This window comes from Natator depressus, chromosome 1 (genome assembly GCF_965152275.1).
Source record: "Natator depressus isolate rNatDep1 chromosome 1, rNatDep2.hap1, whole genome shotgun sequence".
Classification (NCBI taxonomy): Eukaryota; Metazoa; Chordata; order Testudines; family Cheloniidae; genus Natator; species Natator depressus.
The window spans coordinates 233,302,331-233,320,204 of NC_134234.1; the positions used below are offsets into that span (position 1 = coordinate 233,302,331).

Here is a 17,874-nt window from a genome sequence, read left to right on the forward strand (position 1 = left end):
AAGCTAAAACAAAGCAAAAAAATGCACTTACCTTTTTGTTAACAGTGCAAACTCAGATTTAATTCTGTCTGTCCCCCTGCATTTTGGTTTTAAATGGACTCTTCCACCCTCGTGCCCCTCTGCCCCACCCCAGGCAACTGCTGCATCATTAGGATATCACAGAATGCTTTTCTCAAATGCAAGAACAGACAATCACCGGTTGATTATTAATGGTTTACAGGTATAGTACAGGATTTATATCCAAAACTCTTAAGTGTGCATTCCATCATTTACAGAGGAACTAAAAAGATATTTAATTTATGTCTTCAGCTCTTTTAAAACCTTCATTAAATGGTTACAATTTGGAAGCTAACGTGGTTATTTGCTTTGTTTTATTAGAAAAAATACTCAGGCAAGGTCTACAATCATCTGTCAATTATAGATGACTTACAAGGAACTCATGAAGCAATAAAATTAAAAAAATACAAATACAAACTATATCTGAAACACTTCTATTTGGCAATTTTATAACAAATTTTAAAAAAGAACCAAAAAAAGAGATTGTGGATTACTTTATAGGTACAGAATAAGCAGTAGATGAAGTGCTCAAGCAAAAAAATTAAACAAAACACTGTACTTTTTTTTAAAAATAAAGTCAGGTTGCTACAAATCTTATGAATAATACCCTTATTTATTAACCAACCATTCCAGAACATCTTATATTAGTGGTGCTTTTAATCTGCACTTCATTTTGTTTGATAAGATTTTTCATGTATATAAGTAACATATTTAACCCGTTGGAGCCAAGCAAGTCTCTTGTGTCAGTACCAATGCAGAATGCATTCGTATTATATTAGGAAACACTTAACCCTGCAGCCAAAGGATTAATTCTAAGTTTTATTCTATTTAATAAAATTTTAGTGTAAAAACTGCTGGTTTTTCGTTTCACTGTAGTAACGTGAAAATTCCTCCCCAATAAGGAAGACTAATTCTGCAGTTTGACTGCACATATATTTTACATTAGTTCCTTCCAACAGCAAGGAAATGACTGATTTCACGTTCACTATCAGAAAGGAGTGCCATTATGGGTTCTGTTCATCCTTCAAAGATTTCTGGGAAGGATGTTCAATGTATTTTTGTTCTTACAACAGATATTAACAGTAGTACATAGTCCCTTAGGTATGCAAACGACTTTTGTTGTTGTTAGGAAGGTGCTTTTTTAAACATTTCTTCTGGCAGCACTAGTGAATTACAATATCCTTCCATATTTTCTAACATAATATATACATTTTAACTTTCATGCCTCTAGAAAAACATCTACAGTACATTTCATAATATAAAAATATATTACAAATCTGCTGAATTATTTACAAGCAATGTCCTATTATCTATATGCAACATTTTTGTCTCCATACAAGACTAACAAGTTACACACATTTCTATTTCTGTAAGTTAAAAAAATCCATGATTTCTTGCTTATTAAGCAAGAAAGTGATTTTATTTTCCTTTTCAAAGCCAACTTTGGTGCATAAAGGTTGAATTTCTAGATGTTTTAAAAAAATATCATTTTCTTTACATCTAGAAAAGATTAGGCCAAATAAAAAAACATATACTGTACAAGTGACAGTGTCTTAAAAGGTCAAAAAATTAAAATCAAACACCAATTTCACTAACTGCTTAAGTAGAGGTTTTTCAAAAACCGTTCAGTAATAAAGATTACATAAAAGTAGACCTTATTAACATACAGTACTAGTCCTGAAAAAGGGTCAGACATACTGCAACACTCTTAACAACACCTTTCAGTCTTACTTGGATATATGAATTTATAGCTGATTGGGAAAAACAAGCATTCCATTAACATTTGTTTAAACATCATTTAATGTCTCTTATTAGTTTTTGTGAAAGGACGCACAAGTGTACAAATGACGATTGATCACGATCCACCATACTCAGAAGGTAATAGGATAAAGCCTTGGTAGTTTGTTCATTGTCTGGTGAGTGTTAAACTCTTAGCAGCTTGTTAAGAGTTCTCCCGGGAACTGTGTAAGTTGTGATGGTTAGTTACTTCCTCTTTTCATCAAACTACTGTATATACTAACAAAAGAAAAGCAGCTTAAAGAAGCAAGCATGCAAAGCCTTTTAGTTGTTCCACTAAGTTGCCAGAAGAGTGTTTGCTCAGTCTCCCACTGTACCATTCCATGACAATGTGGATATACAGTAATATATTAATATATTCCACAGAAGCATCTACTTCATTCACAGAATGTTTACACTAAGCATAAATATTATCTAAGGATTTGAAAAAAGGATGGGGGTGGGTTGGGGGGCCTTGACTAATGTGCAACTTTATTTCTAATTCCATTGTCAGTGACTAAGACTGCAGGTGTCCCCAATTGCTTGGTTTTTACCTCTTCAACCTCTTCTGTGGCATTGTTCTGCAAAAGAAGATGATACATTTATGGTTCGAGGTCATCTCAACAGCTGATTCAATATAGCTGTGTATGGAGTGCTTTGGAATCATGATTATACACAATTTATTTTCATAAAATTTTATTCAAACAAATGCCATTTTAGAAAACCCCATACTAGGATCCATTATTTCAGCCTTTGTACTGTGACTAGTATCCCCTCAATAATTCTTCCCCCGTGCAAGTTTTAGGCTCCAGTTTCAGTTCTTTGATCAAACAATACTGTGAGGTTTCCAAAAGAGGAATATTTATCAGTACACAATTCCAAGAGTTAAAATTCTAGATTACAATTTATACACTTCCTGGGGTGGTATTTTAGTAGTTTTACTGGGGTATCTCTTAGCCCAAAAAACATTAAGAGTTTCATTTGAAAGGATCATCATAACCATTTTCATGAGAACTTCTAGAAAGTTGGCAAAAAATAAATTAATAAACAAATTGATCTATATGACATCAGTTAAATTCCATTTGGGCCATAAAATTACACACAACTAATACCTAAAGCAGGGAATAAAAACAGTTTGTGTTAAACATTTTAAAACAAGATACAGTCTAATTTTTCTCATAACACTTATGAATTATTAGTTCACATCAGTCATTCATATTCAAGTAAGTATTTAAAATACTTACTTTTAGAGAGACTGAACATATAGTAAAATTAATTCCCTCCATACTCAAAATCCATTAATTTGATTAGTGAAGTAAATTGACTATGAAGGTGAACTGAAAGGCTCAATACACATCCAGACCTCAGCTGAGTGTTCTGTGTATTGCTTTAGACGTTAGTGATGTCAAGAAACACAAGAACACTGAACTTTGAACATGGCAGGTAAATGGAAAACAACCAGATTTTCAATTTAAGTTTTTATAATTAATCCTACACATGTATCATCCTGTTATTGATTTGGGATCTTAACTGATTTAAAAAGCATTAAAAGCATTTCAGATTACCTTTAAAATATTTTTTACACAAGATACAATTGTGGGCCTCTATAGGATTAAGTATAGCACGCTAATACAGAGGAATAACGAGAAAATATTAGAAATGTGATGATTAGAAGCCAATCTGAAGTCCTAAAAACACGTGTGTACTGCTCAAAGACATGTACTATCCCTCACCCCACCCCAAAGGCTAAAGAATCTTGTATTAAAAAAATAGTACTTGTATACAAGTACAGGTTTCTAAGGCCATGTCTACACTACCGCGGTAAGTCGACCTACGCTACGTAGCTGGAGCTGACATACCTTAGGTTGAGTTACCGCGGGGTCTACACTGCAGGGGTCGATGGGAGAAACTCTCCCGTCAACTTACCTTACTTTTCTCGTTGGGGTTAGAGTACGGGGTCAACTGGAGAGCAATCTGCTGTCAATTTGGCGGGTCCTGACTAGACCTGCTAAATTGACCGCCGGTGGATCGATCTCAGAGCGTCGATCCGGCTGTAGTGTAGACATAGCCAAAGTAATACTGCATGTATTACAGCTGAATGTAAAATATGAAAAGATAAATTTGGACTTTAAAAAAATTGGTATACAAACCAGTATGTGATCTTAACAGAAGTGATCTTTCAGGATTCCACTGTATGTACCTCCTTTACTAGAATTTCTGTACACCAAGCACAAAAAAGTAAAATACACTTGGTAAATACATACATTCCCTGTTTCTCAGTTACTAGAGTTCAGTTCAAGAAGTTAAGCAATTCTGAAAAGACTTAAAACCTCAGAACTTAACCCCTGTACACTGGCAGGATTGAAGTCCCCTGCACTGGTGCATCATGCATTAGCAATCTTGGCTTCTGGCATCAAAAAGTTAAGCGAGGCTTAAGACTTTATTTCAATAATGTAAGAGGTTTAAAATTAGGAAGTTACCTGTATATGTTTGGGTCCAGAAGCAAGGCAGTATCTTTTGGTAGTTTTGATAAATGAACTACTTTAGTTTTTAATTGATGTCGTTCACTTTCATTTACCCACACATCAGGCAGACTATGAATAAATAAAATAAAAATTTTCAAAAAAGATCAACCCTTTTTCCTCACCACAAAAGTATGTGGCAAACTTGCACTTATGAAGTATTTTAATATAATCCTCAAATTCCAAGCACTAAAATAGCATCCTCACTGGTGTGGTAAAAGGACAGCAGAATTTTCATACATTCCTTACCTTTACAATGCAAAAGAGATGCTAAGAATGGCTGAAGTTATAGTTCCTTAGAAATACTGGATGAAAAAATAAAATAATGTCCTTGCATCTTGAATTTCAGAATTTTGGCATTTTAAATGTAAAACAAAGAAAAGCACACAGTGACTTCTAACAAAAAAGAATGAATTCAACTTAGTCTCAAAACTAAAACAAAAATAGTATGTTTGATTTTTCAAGTATTAGGTAATGATAATTTAGAATACTAAATGCCCTGAGCTTCACCCTGGACCAATGAACTTACTGGTTATCTGCTTAATTTTCATAAAACTACAGCTTACTTCACGTGTTCATCAAAATATGATTTCCTGAGTCAAAATAATGAAGTAAAATGTATTAATTCTCTTTTTTTTTTTAATATACAGACAGCTAATTTCAAGCATGTTCAATATCTAGTATTTCAACTGTTCTTAGGGTGAGATACAGTAGAACCCGGTTACTACACAAATTTAGAGGTAGTCCCAGTGCTGCGTATAGTGAGGCTCATGGGTAAGGGCTGGGGACAAAAGAAACACACTGGCCCAGTTCTTAGTACTCAACAATGCTCTGAAACAAAACTAGTCCACTTAAAACTGGCTTTTTCTTTTGCTGCTTAGGAAGCTATGAATGCTAAGGTTTGTGACATGCACGGTATATGGAAGAATGTTGCATGGCCATATATGCATGCATTTTACAGAGAACATTGATGAAATGTAAAAAGAAGTGTCTATAAAATGTATTTTAGAAATAAGTAATAACTGTTCCTAAGGGAGCCTGTGGCACAGAAAATACTGAAAAGAAATCAATGGATTGATCTAAGTCAGATGTACGGAATGGAAATTAAATTAAAAACAAGAAATTACCAACTGATGCTGAAAAGGAAACAGAAGTAAATAAAAAACTTCATACGAGAGATATCTGGAATGTAGAACAAATTGCCAAAGATAGCAACTTATGAAAAGTAGTCCTTTTGTAAGCTTAAGAGGCAATTTGAAACACTTAAGATGGAGAAAATACAGTAGAACAGATTCTTTTTCTGACCCCCAAAATCAGCTGTAGTTTTTATTCCCTGTGTTTATTGGGGAAGACATGCCATCTGGCGCTCTGTCCTGACTCTTACCTACACCAGATAGTACAGAATGTTTATGGATTTACAACTAATACATTAGGCCTACTATCAAGTTAGCTACAAAGGTGTAGTCCAAGATTATTGCGTCAGAACATGCAAATTGACTGGCTTTCTTGGAAAAGTAGGGTAACAGTTCACTTCTGTTGAAACAACATTTCTTTAAATGGACCAGAATTTCCACTCTTTACATTTGCTTTAAATATGGGATTGTCTAACATATCTGAGTAACTTCTCTTCTACACTCTACGATAGATTTTAAAATGTTGTTCATTTCTTTAAATTGAAATACTGAAATTTAGCATGACTCTTTAAAAGTAAAATATTGCACTGAACATTTAAATCATATTTCTGTTGATATTAGAATGATCGTAGACCTGAAACTTTCAGGTATTAATTAATTAAGCAAATAACTTTTTATCTCCTGTATTGTAATAGGAATAAGTACGTGTTATAGTACTGTTATAAATACTCTCATAACTTATAATTCTATTACAAGATATTAAGTTCTATTTTTAATACATTCAGACTCAATCTTGCCCAATGAAACGGCAAGAATAGTACTCCTTAGTGGCAGCTGAAATATGTCTATTACCCTTCCCATTCCTGGCTGAAAATTACTCAATCATCCTGCACTACTGTACAGTACAGCAGCAAATTAAAAAAAAAAAAAAAAAAAAAAAAGGCCACAGGTAGAACACCACCAAACCAAAATGCCAACGACTCCAGGAAAGAAAAAAATAACTTACCAGTAATCCTTGTTCTCTGAAGACAGTAATTATAATAGATCCACACCGTTGGGTTCATGCTCTTGCACACGACCAGTTGGGACACTGAAAATCTGAGGGGTTAAAACCACCTCATCAGAACATGTGTTTGCCTACCTGCTTTAGAAGATCTATGATATTTAGATTACACCTGCTCATCACAGTGGTATCTGCATCAATCTTCAGTTCTTATTTGATCAAAAGAATCACTGAATCTAAAAATACTCCCTTGCTCCAAGAGATGTTGGTTGAGTGAATGAATGCAGAGCTACTATATGCAATTACTGGAAATAATAATAAATGGAAATTCACTTATGATAGTGTCATGCTTGAAACCTGAAAATCCATGACTAATTTCAAATTATATGATGATTGCTACAAAACTAGAGCTTCTTTGATCGACAGTACCACAGGGATTTTATTTGAAAGTCTCCAAAGAAGGACGGCACATGCCACCTTACCGATGCAGCCATTTAACTTTTCTGAATTTTAGCTCTGATGTATTCCAGATCCAGTCATATGCAAGAGCATGGATTCAAGAATGTGGACCTATTATAATTCTACTTACCTTGAGAAGAAAAAGTAGTAACTTCATTAAAAAAACTTGTGGAAAACCCAGGGATTGCACAACACTGGCTAAACTACACTTCTAATGGGTCTCCTAATAATATTAGAACAAGGTGGAAATAAAAAGATTATTCCACTTTTCCATATAATTAGGATTATAATATTTGCATACAAAAGAACTTTTCTTATTTGAAAGAGAGAGCTCTCATCCATATTTATAGTAGAGTATTTTAGAAAAGTAAATCAATGATGTATGAAATATTTGATACTTAAAACTTTCTATTTGCCTTAAACCTATTTGAGGAGGGCTGAAACCGTTGTCATATGAAATCTGGCAGAAGGAGAGATTACTTACCTTGTACAGTAACTGGAGTTCTTTGAGATGTGTCCTCAGCAGGATGTGTGCATGACTGTGCACTCTGGAATGGAGCTCTATCATCAGCAGTGGCCACAGGTCCTTGCATGCTTGTTACCTAGATACCCTCGTGCCCCAGTAAAAGGGCATTAGGAAGGGGTGAACCCGCTGCCACTCTAGTTCCTTCTCAACCACCGAAGTCCAACTAGAGACTCCAAAAGCAGAAGGGAAAGAGGGCATGTAGTGGAGCACCCATAGGTACTCACATCTTGAAGAGCTCCAGTTACTGTACAAGGTGAGTAACCTCTCTTTTTTCAAGTAGCGTCCTTATGGGTGCTCCATGCCACAAAGACTCCTGAGCAGTACCTCCATCATAAAGGAGGGAGCTGAGGAGGTGCATTCATTACAGAATGTAGAACAGCATCAGCTCTGGAAGCAATCACATGAGTGTAGTGCAGGGAGAACGTGTCTCTCAAAGATCAGGGTGCTGCTCTGCAGATGTCTGTGATCAGGGCTGGCTCCAGCTTTTTTGCCGCTCCAAGCGGCGAAGAAAAGAAAGAAAAACCCAATTGAGCCGCCGCTGAATTGGAAGAGAGGGAATGAAGGACTCGCCACCGAATTGCGGCCGAAGACCAGGATGTGCCACCCCAATAACGCAGGGAGTGCCGCCCCTTTCTATTGGCCGCCCCAGGCGGCTGCTTCCTTCACTGGTGCCTGGAGCTGGCCCTGTCTGTGATACACATGTTTCTCAGCATGGCAACTGGTGGAGTCAGCCAGTTGGAAGGGGACGAAACCCTGAGGCTTTAAGATGGATCCTGCAATCCATTTGGGTAGTCTGAAGGGAAATCACCTGTACTTTCATGTGTTCTGCAACTGATAAAAAAAATCTGGGTGAAGTCCTAAAGGGCCTAGTGCTATCTAGATAAAAGGCAAGATCTCTTCTTACATCCAGTATATGAAGGCTCATGTCTTCTCTTGAAGAGTTAGGCTTGGGATAAAAGACCAGCAGGTGATTTTCTTGGCTGAAGTAGAATCCCGAGGAAACTTTAGGAAAGAAGCGAGGGCATGGATACAGTCACCTTGTTGTGACAGAACACCATGTACAGTGGGTCAGCTATCAAGGCCCCAACCTCCCCTGTCCTCCTGATCAAGGTGATTGGTATGAGGAATGAGGTGTTAACAGACAGATGGAAGAGAAAATAGTTCACCACAGGTTCAAATGGGGGTTTTCTCAGTGCGTTGAGGACTAAATTGGAGTTCCTGTGGTGGAGTTGGTTCTTTAATTGGAGAGAAGAAGTTTAAAGAGGTCTTTGAGAAACCTCATCATGGTTGGGTAGGTGAAGACTGAAAACCCCACAATGGAGGGAGGGAAGACTGTTATATCAACTAGGTGAATTCAGGGATAATCCTGTGATTTTTAAACTGAATTAGTAATTGAGAGTGTCAGACAAGATGCAAGAGGAAGTATAGATCAGTGACTGTACCAAGTCCGGAAGTGTATCCTCTTATGTAGTTTTTTTTGCTATGTTTAGATGCTTGAGCAGTACGGGAGTCACAGCAGTATGTGAGCCCAAAGAACTATTAGGGCATCTCCCACTGAGTTCCACCTGTATCCTCGCCTCAAGTAGAATCATTTGCACTTCACATTGGATGGAGGGAAAAAGAGGAAGGACCCTACTTCTCCTTGCCAGGGTTGGGTGTATCCCCTGCTAAAAGTTTTTCCAACGTGAACCCCAAATGAAGGAGGCTCAAAAGGGGAACTCTGAATAGACACTTCTGAATCTGATAAGGAGTTATCGCCTGTGTCAACTGGAGGGGCAAATGGTGCCAGTTACCTGTGGTTGAATGAGTACAGAGTCCTGAAACGGGTCCTTTAATTGCATCAGTACCAGACCCTGTTAATATTAAGATATCAGATGGTGTCCAATTGATACCACTGGAAATGCATCTGTGTATCCGCAATGAGTCATGAGGGATTAAAGGCAGTGATGGTACCGGGGGCAAGACAACACTGAACATGGTAGTGGAGGTTAAGTAGGCTCCAACAAGAAAGATGGTACCGGTGGGGAGCATCTCACAGTACCCCTCAGCAACAATGGCTCAGGCTCCTCCAGAACTCAAAGGTCCTCAAGGGTCAAAAGACAAGACAGTACCAGGGCCTCTGGATAGGAAACATCAGGAGTTCCAGAGACGTTACTGAAGTACAACTGGTGCCTCCTTCATGTCTGGCTGCTGGAGGTAGTACTGACAATGATTACGACTTGACTTGGGAGTCCTTATATCTCGGAGTCAGAGTTCAATGCTAATATAGGTGCCACTTTAGGCAGTTTACCAGATGGTTTCTCGGTACATGGCACGGTCTTTTTAGCCTGTGCTGTGGTCTTGGTGGAAGCTTCAGTAGTTCCCATAACTAGTCACAAGGTCCCTGAGACCCAGATTGAGGGTAACTTTTCTCTTTCCTTTCTCCCATTCTGGGGAAGAAAGCCCTCTCTTCTTCAATGGTTTAGATCAGCAGTTCTCAAACGGTGGGTAGTGACCCTGTTTTAATGGGGTTGCCAGGGCTGGCTTAGACTCGGTTTGGCATGGGTCCAAAGCCTGAGCCCCACCATCTGGGGCTTCAGCCTGAGGGCTTCAGCCCTGGGCACTGGGGCTCAGATTACAGGCCCCCTGCCTGGGACTGAAGCCCTTGGGGTTCGACTTTGGCCCCCCTACCCAGGGAGCAGGGCATGAGTGGACTCAGGCTTTGGTCCCCGCTCCTAGGGTTGTGTAGTAATTTTTGTTGACAGAAGAGGGTCACAGTGCAATGAAGTTTCAGAACTTCTGGCTTAGATGGTTTTGAAAGGCCTGCAGGGTCTTCGTTTACTGCCAGTAGAGACTATCACCAGAGCTCTCTGAGGATCTGATGTACAAGGGGGGTTACTTGAATCCCACAGGTCTCAGTGAGCACTCCACTGACAGGTGTCTGAACCTGTCCTTCCTCAACTTATTCCATCTGCTCTTAAATCCTGAGCAGATCTTAGATTGGGAGGGGATGCAAGATTCCGCAAGGCAATGGAGCAGCTTGAACTGTCTCTGTGGGGGAAAGACCCATGGCAGGTCTGGCCGGCTTTAAAGCCCAGGGTCTTGGGCGTAACGTAAATTCCAGGCCATGACCCAAAGACCTGAGAAAAAACAAAGGTCTGAATCAGGCAAAAAAAGGGAAGGGGAAAACCCCCCTTTATAAAAGCATAAACCGTGATAAACAAAAATGAAAAAAATAAAGAAATTTTAGCAACAGGATAGCAAACCAAGAGGTTAGCTAGCAGGTGTCACGACACAGCCACAGGCAAATGAGAAGGAATTGGAGTGGCAGCAGGTCCATCCCTCCTGATATGACCTCATAGAAGAGCATGAGAACACCGTTGTGGACCCGCAGACACTGCTGATGAAAAATTTCCGATCCAGAGCACACAGGAGCACGTATCCTGACATGGAGGACACTACTTGAAGAACATTCAAAATCAAAAGAAAAAGCAATCAAACACACTGAGAAAGCTTCAAATGCAGCGTAGCAGTTTGCTCTTAGGGTATGTCTACACAGAAAAGAAAAACCTGCAGCTGACCCATGCCAGCCACTCAGGCTCACAAGATTCAGGCTGTGGGGCTGTTTCGTTGCTGTGTAGACTTCTGGGCTCGGGCTGGAGCCCGAGCTCTACGACCCTGCAGGGTGGGAGGGTCCCAGAGCTCGGGCTCCAACCCAAGTCCAGAAGTCTACACAGCAATGAAACAGCGCCGCAGCCCACATCAGCTGGCATAGACCAGTCACGGGTTTTTCTTTGCCCCCCTTAGTGTCTTAGTTAAACAGGAGAATCCAAAATGGCAGCATTACACAATTTACAGTTGAAGCGACAAAATGTAATATTCCCATGGTAAATTTATTGCGACATTGCAGCATTTGCTTTACGTATTTCGTAGTCCTGCTGTGTATTACCAATTACAATACTATTATGTGTCCACTTTATGCAGTATGTTGCTATTTCACTTTCCTGACACACTTTCCTCACACCTGACATACTGAGAATCAGATAAACCACAGTGACAGAACAATCACCATTTCATTTATATCTATCTATCTTTGTCACAAAACCATCTGTAATTCTTAGGACTGTCAATTAGTCGCAGTTTACTCACGCGATTAACTCAAAAAAAATTAATCTCGATTAACTGCACTGTTAAACAATAGAATACCAATTGAAATGTATTAAATATAATATAAATATATTATAATTTACTGGAAGAAAAAGATTTCAGTCCAGAAGTTGGCTAATGAAGGCACTTATATCGAGTCCTTATGTGAAGAGGACGAGAAGTGTTTGTTAAGCCAGCTAAAGAAGTGCACAGACTTGATTATTACAAATCTACAACAGTGACTTCTGGATTCTACTCAACCTCTACGTAGCTTTTACAGATGTCGGTCTTATAAAACACCGATAGTTGAGTAGAGTGAGGCACTATGCATCTGGCACGTAATTATCATGTGACGCCAGCTACAACAGTGCCATGCGAACGCCTGTTCTCACTTTCATGTGACACTGTAAGCAAGAAGCAGGCAGCATTATCTCCTGCAAATTGTAACCAAACTTGTTTGTCTGAGTGATTGACTAAAGTAGGACTGCGTGGACGTGTAGGCTCTAAAAGTTTTACTTTTTTTTTTTAAATGCAGTTTTTTTGTACATCATTCTATATCATGAAAGTTGTAATTACATGTTGAACTTAGAAATGAAGAGATTGCACTACAGTACTTGTATTAGATGAACTGAAAAATACTATTTCTTTTTTTACTGTGAAAATATTTGTAATCAAAAATAAATATAAAGTGAGCACTGTACACTTCGTATTCTGTGTTGTAACTGAAATCAACATATTTGAAAATGTAGAAAACATCCAAAATATTTAAATAAATGGTATTCTATTATTGTTTAATCACCATTAATTGCGATTAATTTTTTTAAATCACTTGACAGCCCTAGTAATTCCACATTTCAATGATTAATGGCACTGGCGACTAACAGCACTGCCTATTAACATTTACTCTGGTCTAATATAGCAAGTACACCTGCTTATGGAAAAACAAAAAGTATTTTTAAAAAGGCATTTACATAGACAATAATAATTGATCATCTCAATGACTTGGCAACAGAAGATGATCAACTAGACAAAGGAGAAAGTTAATGACTGTTTTGTTCCAAACACCCAGGTTACTTTAAAAAACCCCAATAAATTTACACAGAAAATGTATTGTTAAATATTCAAAGAATAATAAAGGACAGCACATTAACTGGATTGTAAATGCTTCCACATACAAATAGTATAACTGACAATGTATATACTCACATGTCTTCTGGCGTCCAGTGAAGCAAGAGTTTTATTTTTCCAGACTCCTCTTTTCTTTTAGCTATTACCTGACATTAACAGTTAAAATAAACATGATTTAAAAATCAAATGTGCAGAATATTTTCCTCACATTTATATTCCCTTGCTAGGTTTTATCCCAACTGAAACAACTACTTAGGAAATAAAAATTGTTTCATCAAAGACTGTGATAATTATATGCATAAGAAATCTATGTGTAGAACTGCTCAAATAGTTCTTAGTAAGGTTGTAACCCTTTCATTTAAAATTTCCCTTAAAATTTCGTATTTGACATATCCAATAATCAGTGAATGAAAATACAGACGTATCTTGAAATTTACTTTTTTTTAAAAATCAGTCAAGATTTTGCAAAGTTATTTCAAAACTGAAATTAGTGAATAAGATCCACACATTTTATGTATAGTTATGAACATGCATGTGAAGCTTTATGAAATACCTAAGGAGACAAAGTTACTGCCTGATGGAGCTTACAATCTCATTCCAACATTGCATCCAAAAACTAATGCTCCTTTAATTTATTCAGATTGCAGAATAAATCACTCAAAAGTTAGGAAATACTACATTTATGGATGTCTATGCAATCTTAATTCTTCCCCCTTGTACGTACAAACTGTTACTCCTGGGGAATTCTGCACCACTGCACAACGCAGAATTTTGCAAAAATTAACGGTGTGTGCACAGAATTGCCTTTCCCCCACAGAAATGGGCTGAAGTGCTGCTCGCTGTCACTGGACTCTGCAGAGCCCAGCTTGCACATAGAAGACCATGCTGGGGGAGGGGGAGGGGGAGGGAGCTAGAGGGTTCCTGGCAGCTGCAGTTCCCAGCATGCCCTGAGGGAAGGAGAGGGCGACACACAGGAAACTCTATACAAGCCTGGGACAGAGCATCAGGCTGTTTATCCCTCTGGATCCCTGGGCTCTGCGGGATGGGTGTCCGGGCAAGGGTGGATCCCACAGCTAGGCTCTGCCGGAGGGGGGGGGGGGGGGGGAGGGGGAATATCGGGGCTGGGAGGCCCCCGTGGTTGGGATCTGCGGAGGAGGGGGTTTGGGTGTATTGGTTGGAGGCTCCCCCCCGCCCCCCAGTGGGCTGGGGGGTGTGGTGGTGAAGGGGTTGAGGGTGTCTAGCCCCCTGGCTGGACTCTGCGTGGGGGACAGGGGAAACCGGGTTGTCATAGGGGTTTCTTTAACACTCTACTCTTGGGGGAATGTGTGTGTTGGTCTGTATTGTTACAGACATACTTCGGTATTTTGAAAAAAAATTATCAAAATATTGAAACGGGCATGATTATGTAGTGTTTGTTTGACAAATGAAATGTGCGGAATGATTTTTTTTTGGGCACATGCTTTTTATTTTGTTGGCGCAGAATGCCCCCAAGAGTTCATTTTCTCTCTCTCTCTCTCTCTCGACAGATAAAAAAGTGTATATACACAAATTAAGGTTGCACAGGGTTCCAGCTCCCCCAAAAGTAACACCCAAGACATTTAAAATGCGGAAGACATGGACACAGGTGGTAATATTAAAACAGAAAATGCTTCTCCCCACAAAGGGTTTTTAGGAGAAAATGAAGATTGTGTTTTTACAATTCAGACTAACTTACAGTAGGAGAGCATATCAGAAATTCTTGGCAGAAATTCGCTTGACTCACTGTTCTACAGAGGATCATAAAATTAATTATTTGCAAACAAACCATTCTCTATCCTGCTGGTACTGGAGAGCACTTGCAAGTCTATTCCCACAAAATAAATCCTTACAGTCAAGGGCCAGATTTTTAAATATGGGATCCTATAGTTAGGTTTCAAAGTCTTGGCCAAGATTTAAATAAAACATGATGAAACCTAAGCATTAAAAAAGCATTAAAATACAAGTTAATGCAGACAGTTTACACATGCAGTGTATTTTCCTTAACACCAGTGTGTTAATACTCACATTAAACTTTCCAATAACCTACAATCCAGGGTGGGCTGCTTGCTTTCTCATGTACTGGACTGTTCTTTGGCTCTCCAATGCTGGACCTAACACTTATATACTATGCACACACACACTGTCAAAGAGCTGTACAAACATTAATCCTAACAATTCCTATGCATCTATGAATGCATGGCAGTCCATCAAATCCATGACAGAGACTCTAAACCCTGTAACACTGCCAATTCAGAGTATGTCAGATCCACAGATTACTGCTGAGCTTTTAAAGGTAAGTGCACTTGTTCTGCAAATGACCTTTGCAAAATGTGCAGGATTAAAATCTAATGTCAAGAAGTTATGTAGATGTTTCAAAATGAAGTTCCTAAACTGTGCCAGAATCGAAGCAGTTCCCATGTTACCATACCCAAGCAACTAATGCCCAAGCTATCCTCTCCAAACTAGTCCTATCCATGACATATTTTCCAGGACTCAAAATAAAATAAGTGTGATGTCTATAGGCCAAGAGATCTGAAAAAAAATATGACCTAACCAAAACATTAAAAAAAATGGACACACTATTTTGGAAGCGTCACACTTCACATGACTTGTCAAAGGCCCCTGGAATCTAATAAAAGAAGATCTGCCTTTGCTCAAAGACCTCATAAATAATTTGAAGAACCAACGAACTTCTTAAAAAATAATATAGAAGTGAGGCAATGAGGGGGAAAATCAGTTTCAGAACTGAAAGTTGATTTGTGACAACTATAGAGGGAATAGCATCTTTGCTTAATGAGAGACTAAATCCTTTGTATTCTTGGATACAAAAATTGTGCAATTAAGCAGGTATTCACCACGATGGAAGATGTTACTAATCACCCAGACACTGATGCTAAACTTATTTTAATCACTTTGCAAGACAGGAAGAGTCTCACAGAGTAACAAAATGAAACAGATCGAAGAAAAGATTGTTTTCATTGTGGCAGAAAGCAGGAGTACATAGAAATTGCTGGCTGCAGATGCAAGTATACATGTCAGAATTCTGCAGCTTCAATATTGCAAAGGGACAACCATGCAGCACATACCATTAAATTCCACTGAAGTGATCTTGCTGTCCCAAATAAGCCCTGCTTGTTGAAATCAAACTATCGATAGAAATTTGTTCACTTCATTGAGACTGTTATGTAACAATTTTGCATGTTTTCAGACACTAAGGAATGAGCAGGCACAAGAAAGGTTAATTTGCTACTTGAAAAATTCCACTTTATTTGATACTGAACCTTTCAAATGACAACTTTTTTTCACTTTATTCAAATCACCTGTAACACATTTGAAAGTAAAAAGAAAAGGAGTACTTGTGGCACCTTAGAGACTAATGAATTTATTTGTTAGAGTTAGTCTCTAAGGTGCCACAAGTACTCCTTTTCTTTTTGCGAATACAAACTAACACGGCTGCTACTCTGAAACCTGACATTTGAAAGTGGAGACCCAGGCACTAGGATTCTGTTACAATCCTGCTGACACTATGAATTCAGAGAACTGACCTACCTTTTCAGTGGTCTATATGCAACAATTCTAGAAAGTAATAAGACTGACTCATTCATCAATATCATGCCATCAACAGGACAGTGTAAAAAAAAATTTTTCAGAGTAATCAAGTCTCCAGATATGCCTACACTTCCAGTTATGTGCAGTCACGTTCATAACAAAAGGCTGACTTGATTCAATTTCATATCCCCTTTCCTTTAAGCTGATTTGACAGAAAGCATGCACGCTTTCAGAATAAGCTTGAACTGTTTTTTTTCTAGTACACTTAGGCTGATGACATGGTGCTTATCTGTGGATAAGAACACTGATAGTTACCTGTCACTTGAATTGATTTAATTAGATTTCACCTTCACTACAAAACAGGAATTAGTCTTCTTGCCAGGGAAAGGCTTTCTGTATAATTTTGTTCCATAAAAATATTTCGACTCTTTAATTATGCTTGCTTTTAAGTTACCAATGGATATTTAAAGACAGAAGACAAAACTGAGTGATTTCATTTACCAAAAGAAAAGCCAATCATACAAATCATAGATAAAACTAAATATAGTAAATTTAATTACACCGACGCCTGGTCTACATTACAGAACTAGGTCGATGCAAGGCAGCTTATATCGACCTATGTAAGTGTCTACACCAGTGGTTCTCAACCCACAACCCATTTGTGGCCCGATCAGCAACAGCTGCAGCCCATGTGACATCCTCCGTGCCATACAGGTAGGATATATATTGTGTGGATGTGGTCCACGTTACACAAAGAGCTGCATATGCGGCCCACAATGGTAAATAGGTTGAGAACCACTGGTCTACACTAACATTTTGCTCCGCTGACCGAACTGCCCTGCTGTGCTGACTTAACACTGTTGCTTACATTGACTATTATAGGCTTTCCACAAGCCATCCCACAATGCCCCACACTGACAGTACAATCAGTACAAGCACTCTTGGTCAGGACACGCACCGCTGACACAAGGAGTAAAGTGTAGACATGCACCAGTGATGTAATTAGTGTGGCAGCTGTATGCTGAAGTAAGTTAGGTCAAGTCAATTTTGTAGTGTAAACATGCCCCGAGGTATCAAACAAAATATAGAATTGAGGTCTACATTTAGGTTTACTAGAATGTTTGTGTATTTTTCTCTCCTTATTTGTACCTTCAAAAAACTCATCTACAGCTGCTTTTAATATCACACTAATGTACAAATTTTCAAATATGTATAATTGTCTAATATACTGTTAAGCTTTCCAAGCATTCTGCCTCTGAATGTAGTCTTTCATCACCTGAGATTCCAGGGCTGGCATCTACTTTACTAGTTTTTAATTAAAAAGAGATATGAGGATTTTTGAAAAACATGGATTATTATTCACAATCATTTTGCTTAAAGACAGAAAAACACTGCCGTTGGCTAGAAATCCACAATAATGAACAAATGTGTTAGATACACGTAATATAAAGTCAAGGATATAGAAAATTATTGGCCTCTGAGGACATTTTAAATGCAGTTTTTATTTCCATAGAAATAAAATACATTAATTACACCATACACATTGTTTATAACTGTGTTTTTTAGAAAATATTTCAC

General features: G+C 38.3%; 1 protein-coding gene across 2 annotated transcripts in view; it reads right to left on the reverse strand.

The window, feature by feature from the left end:
- Positions 1–257: 257 nt before the first annotated feature.
- The window catches only part of AEBP2 (AE binding protein 2), a 90,120-nt gene continuing 72,503 nt past the window's right edge, over positions 258–17,874 (reverse strand). The window contains exons 6-9 of one of the 2 annotated variants that reach the window (XM_074938046.1): positions 12,808–12,875; positions 4,314–4,427; positions 3,984–4,050; positions 258–2,414 (exon numbers count right to left, since the gene is read on the reverse strand). In XM_074938046.1, the coding sequence (XP_074794147.1) occupies positions 3,996–4,050; positions 4,314–4,427; positions 12,808–12,875 (237 nt within the window). In that variant the 3' untranslated portion in view covers positions 258–2,414; positions 3,984–3,995. The remainder of the gene's footprint in view (positions 2,415–3,983; positions 4,051–4,313; positions 4,428–12,807; positions 12,876–17,874) is intronic. The other variant, XM_074938054.1, reaches the window with a different exon arrangement.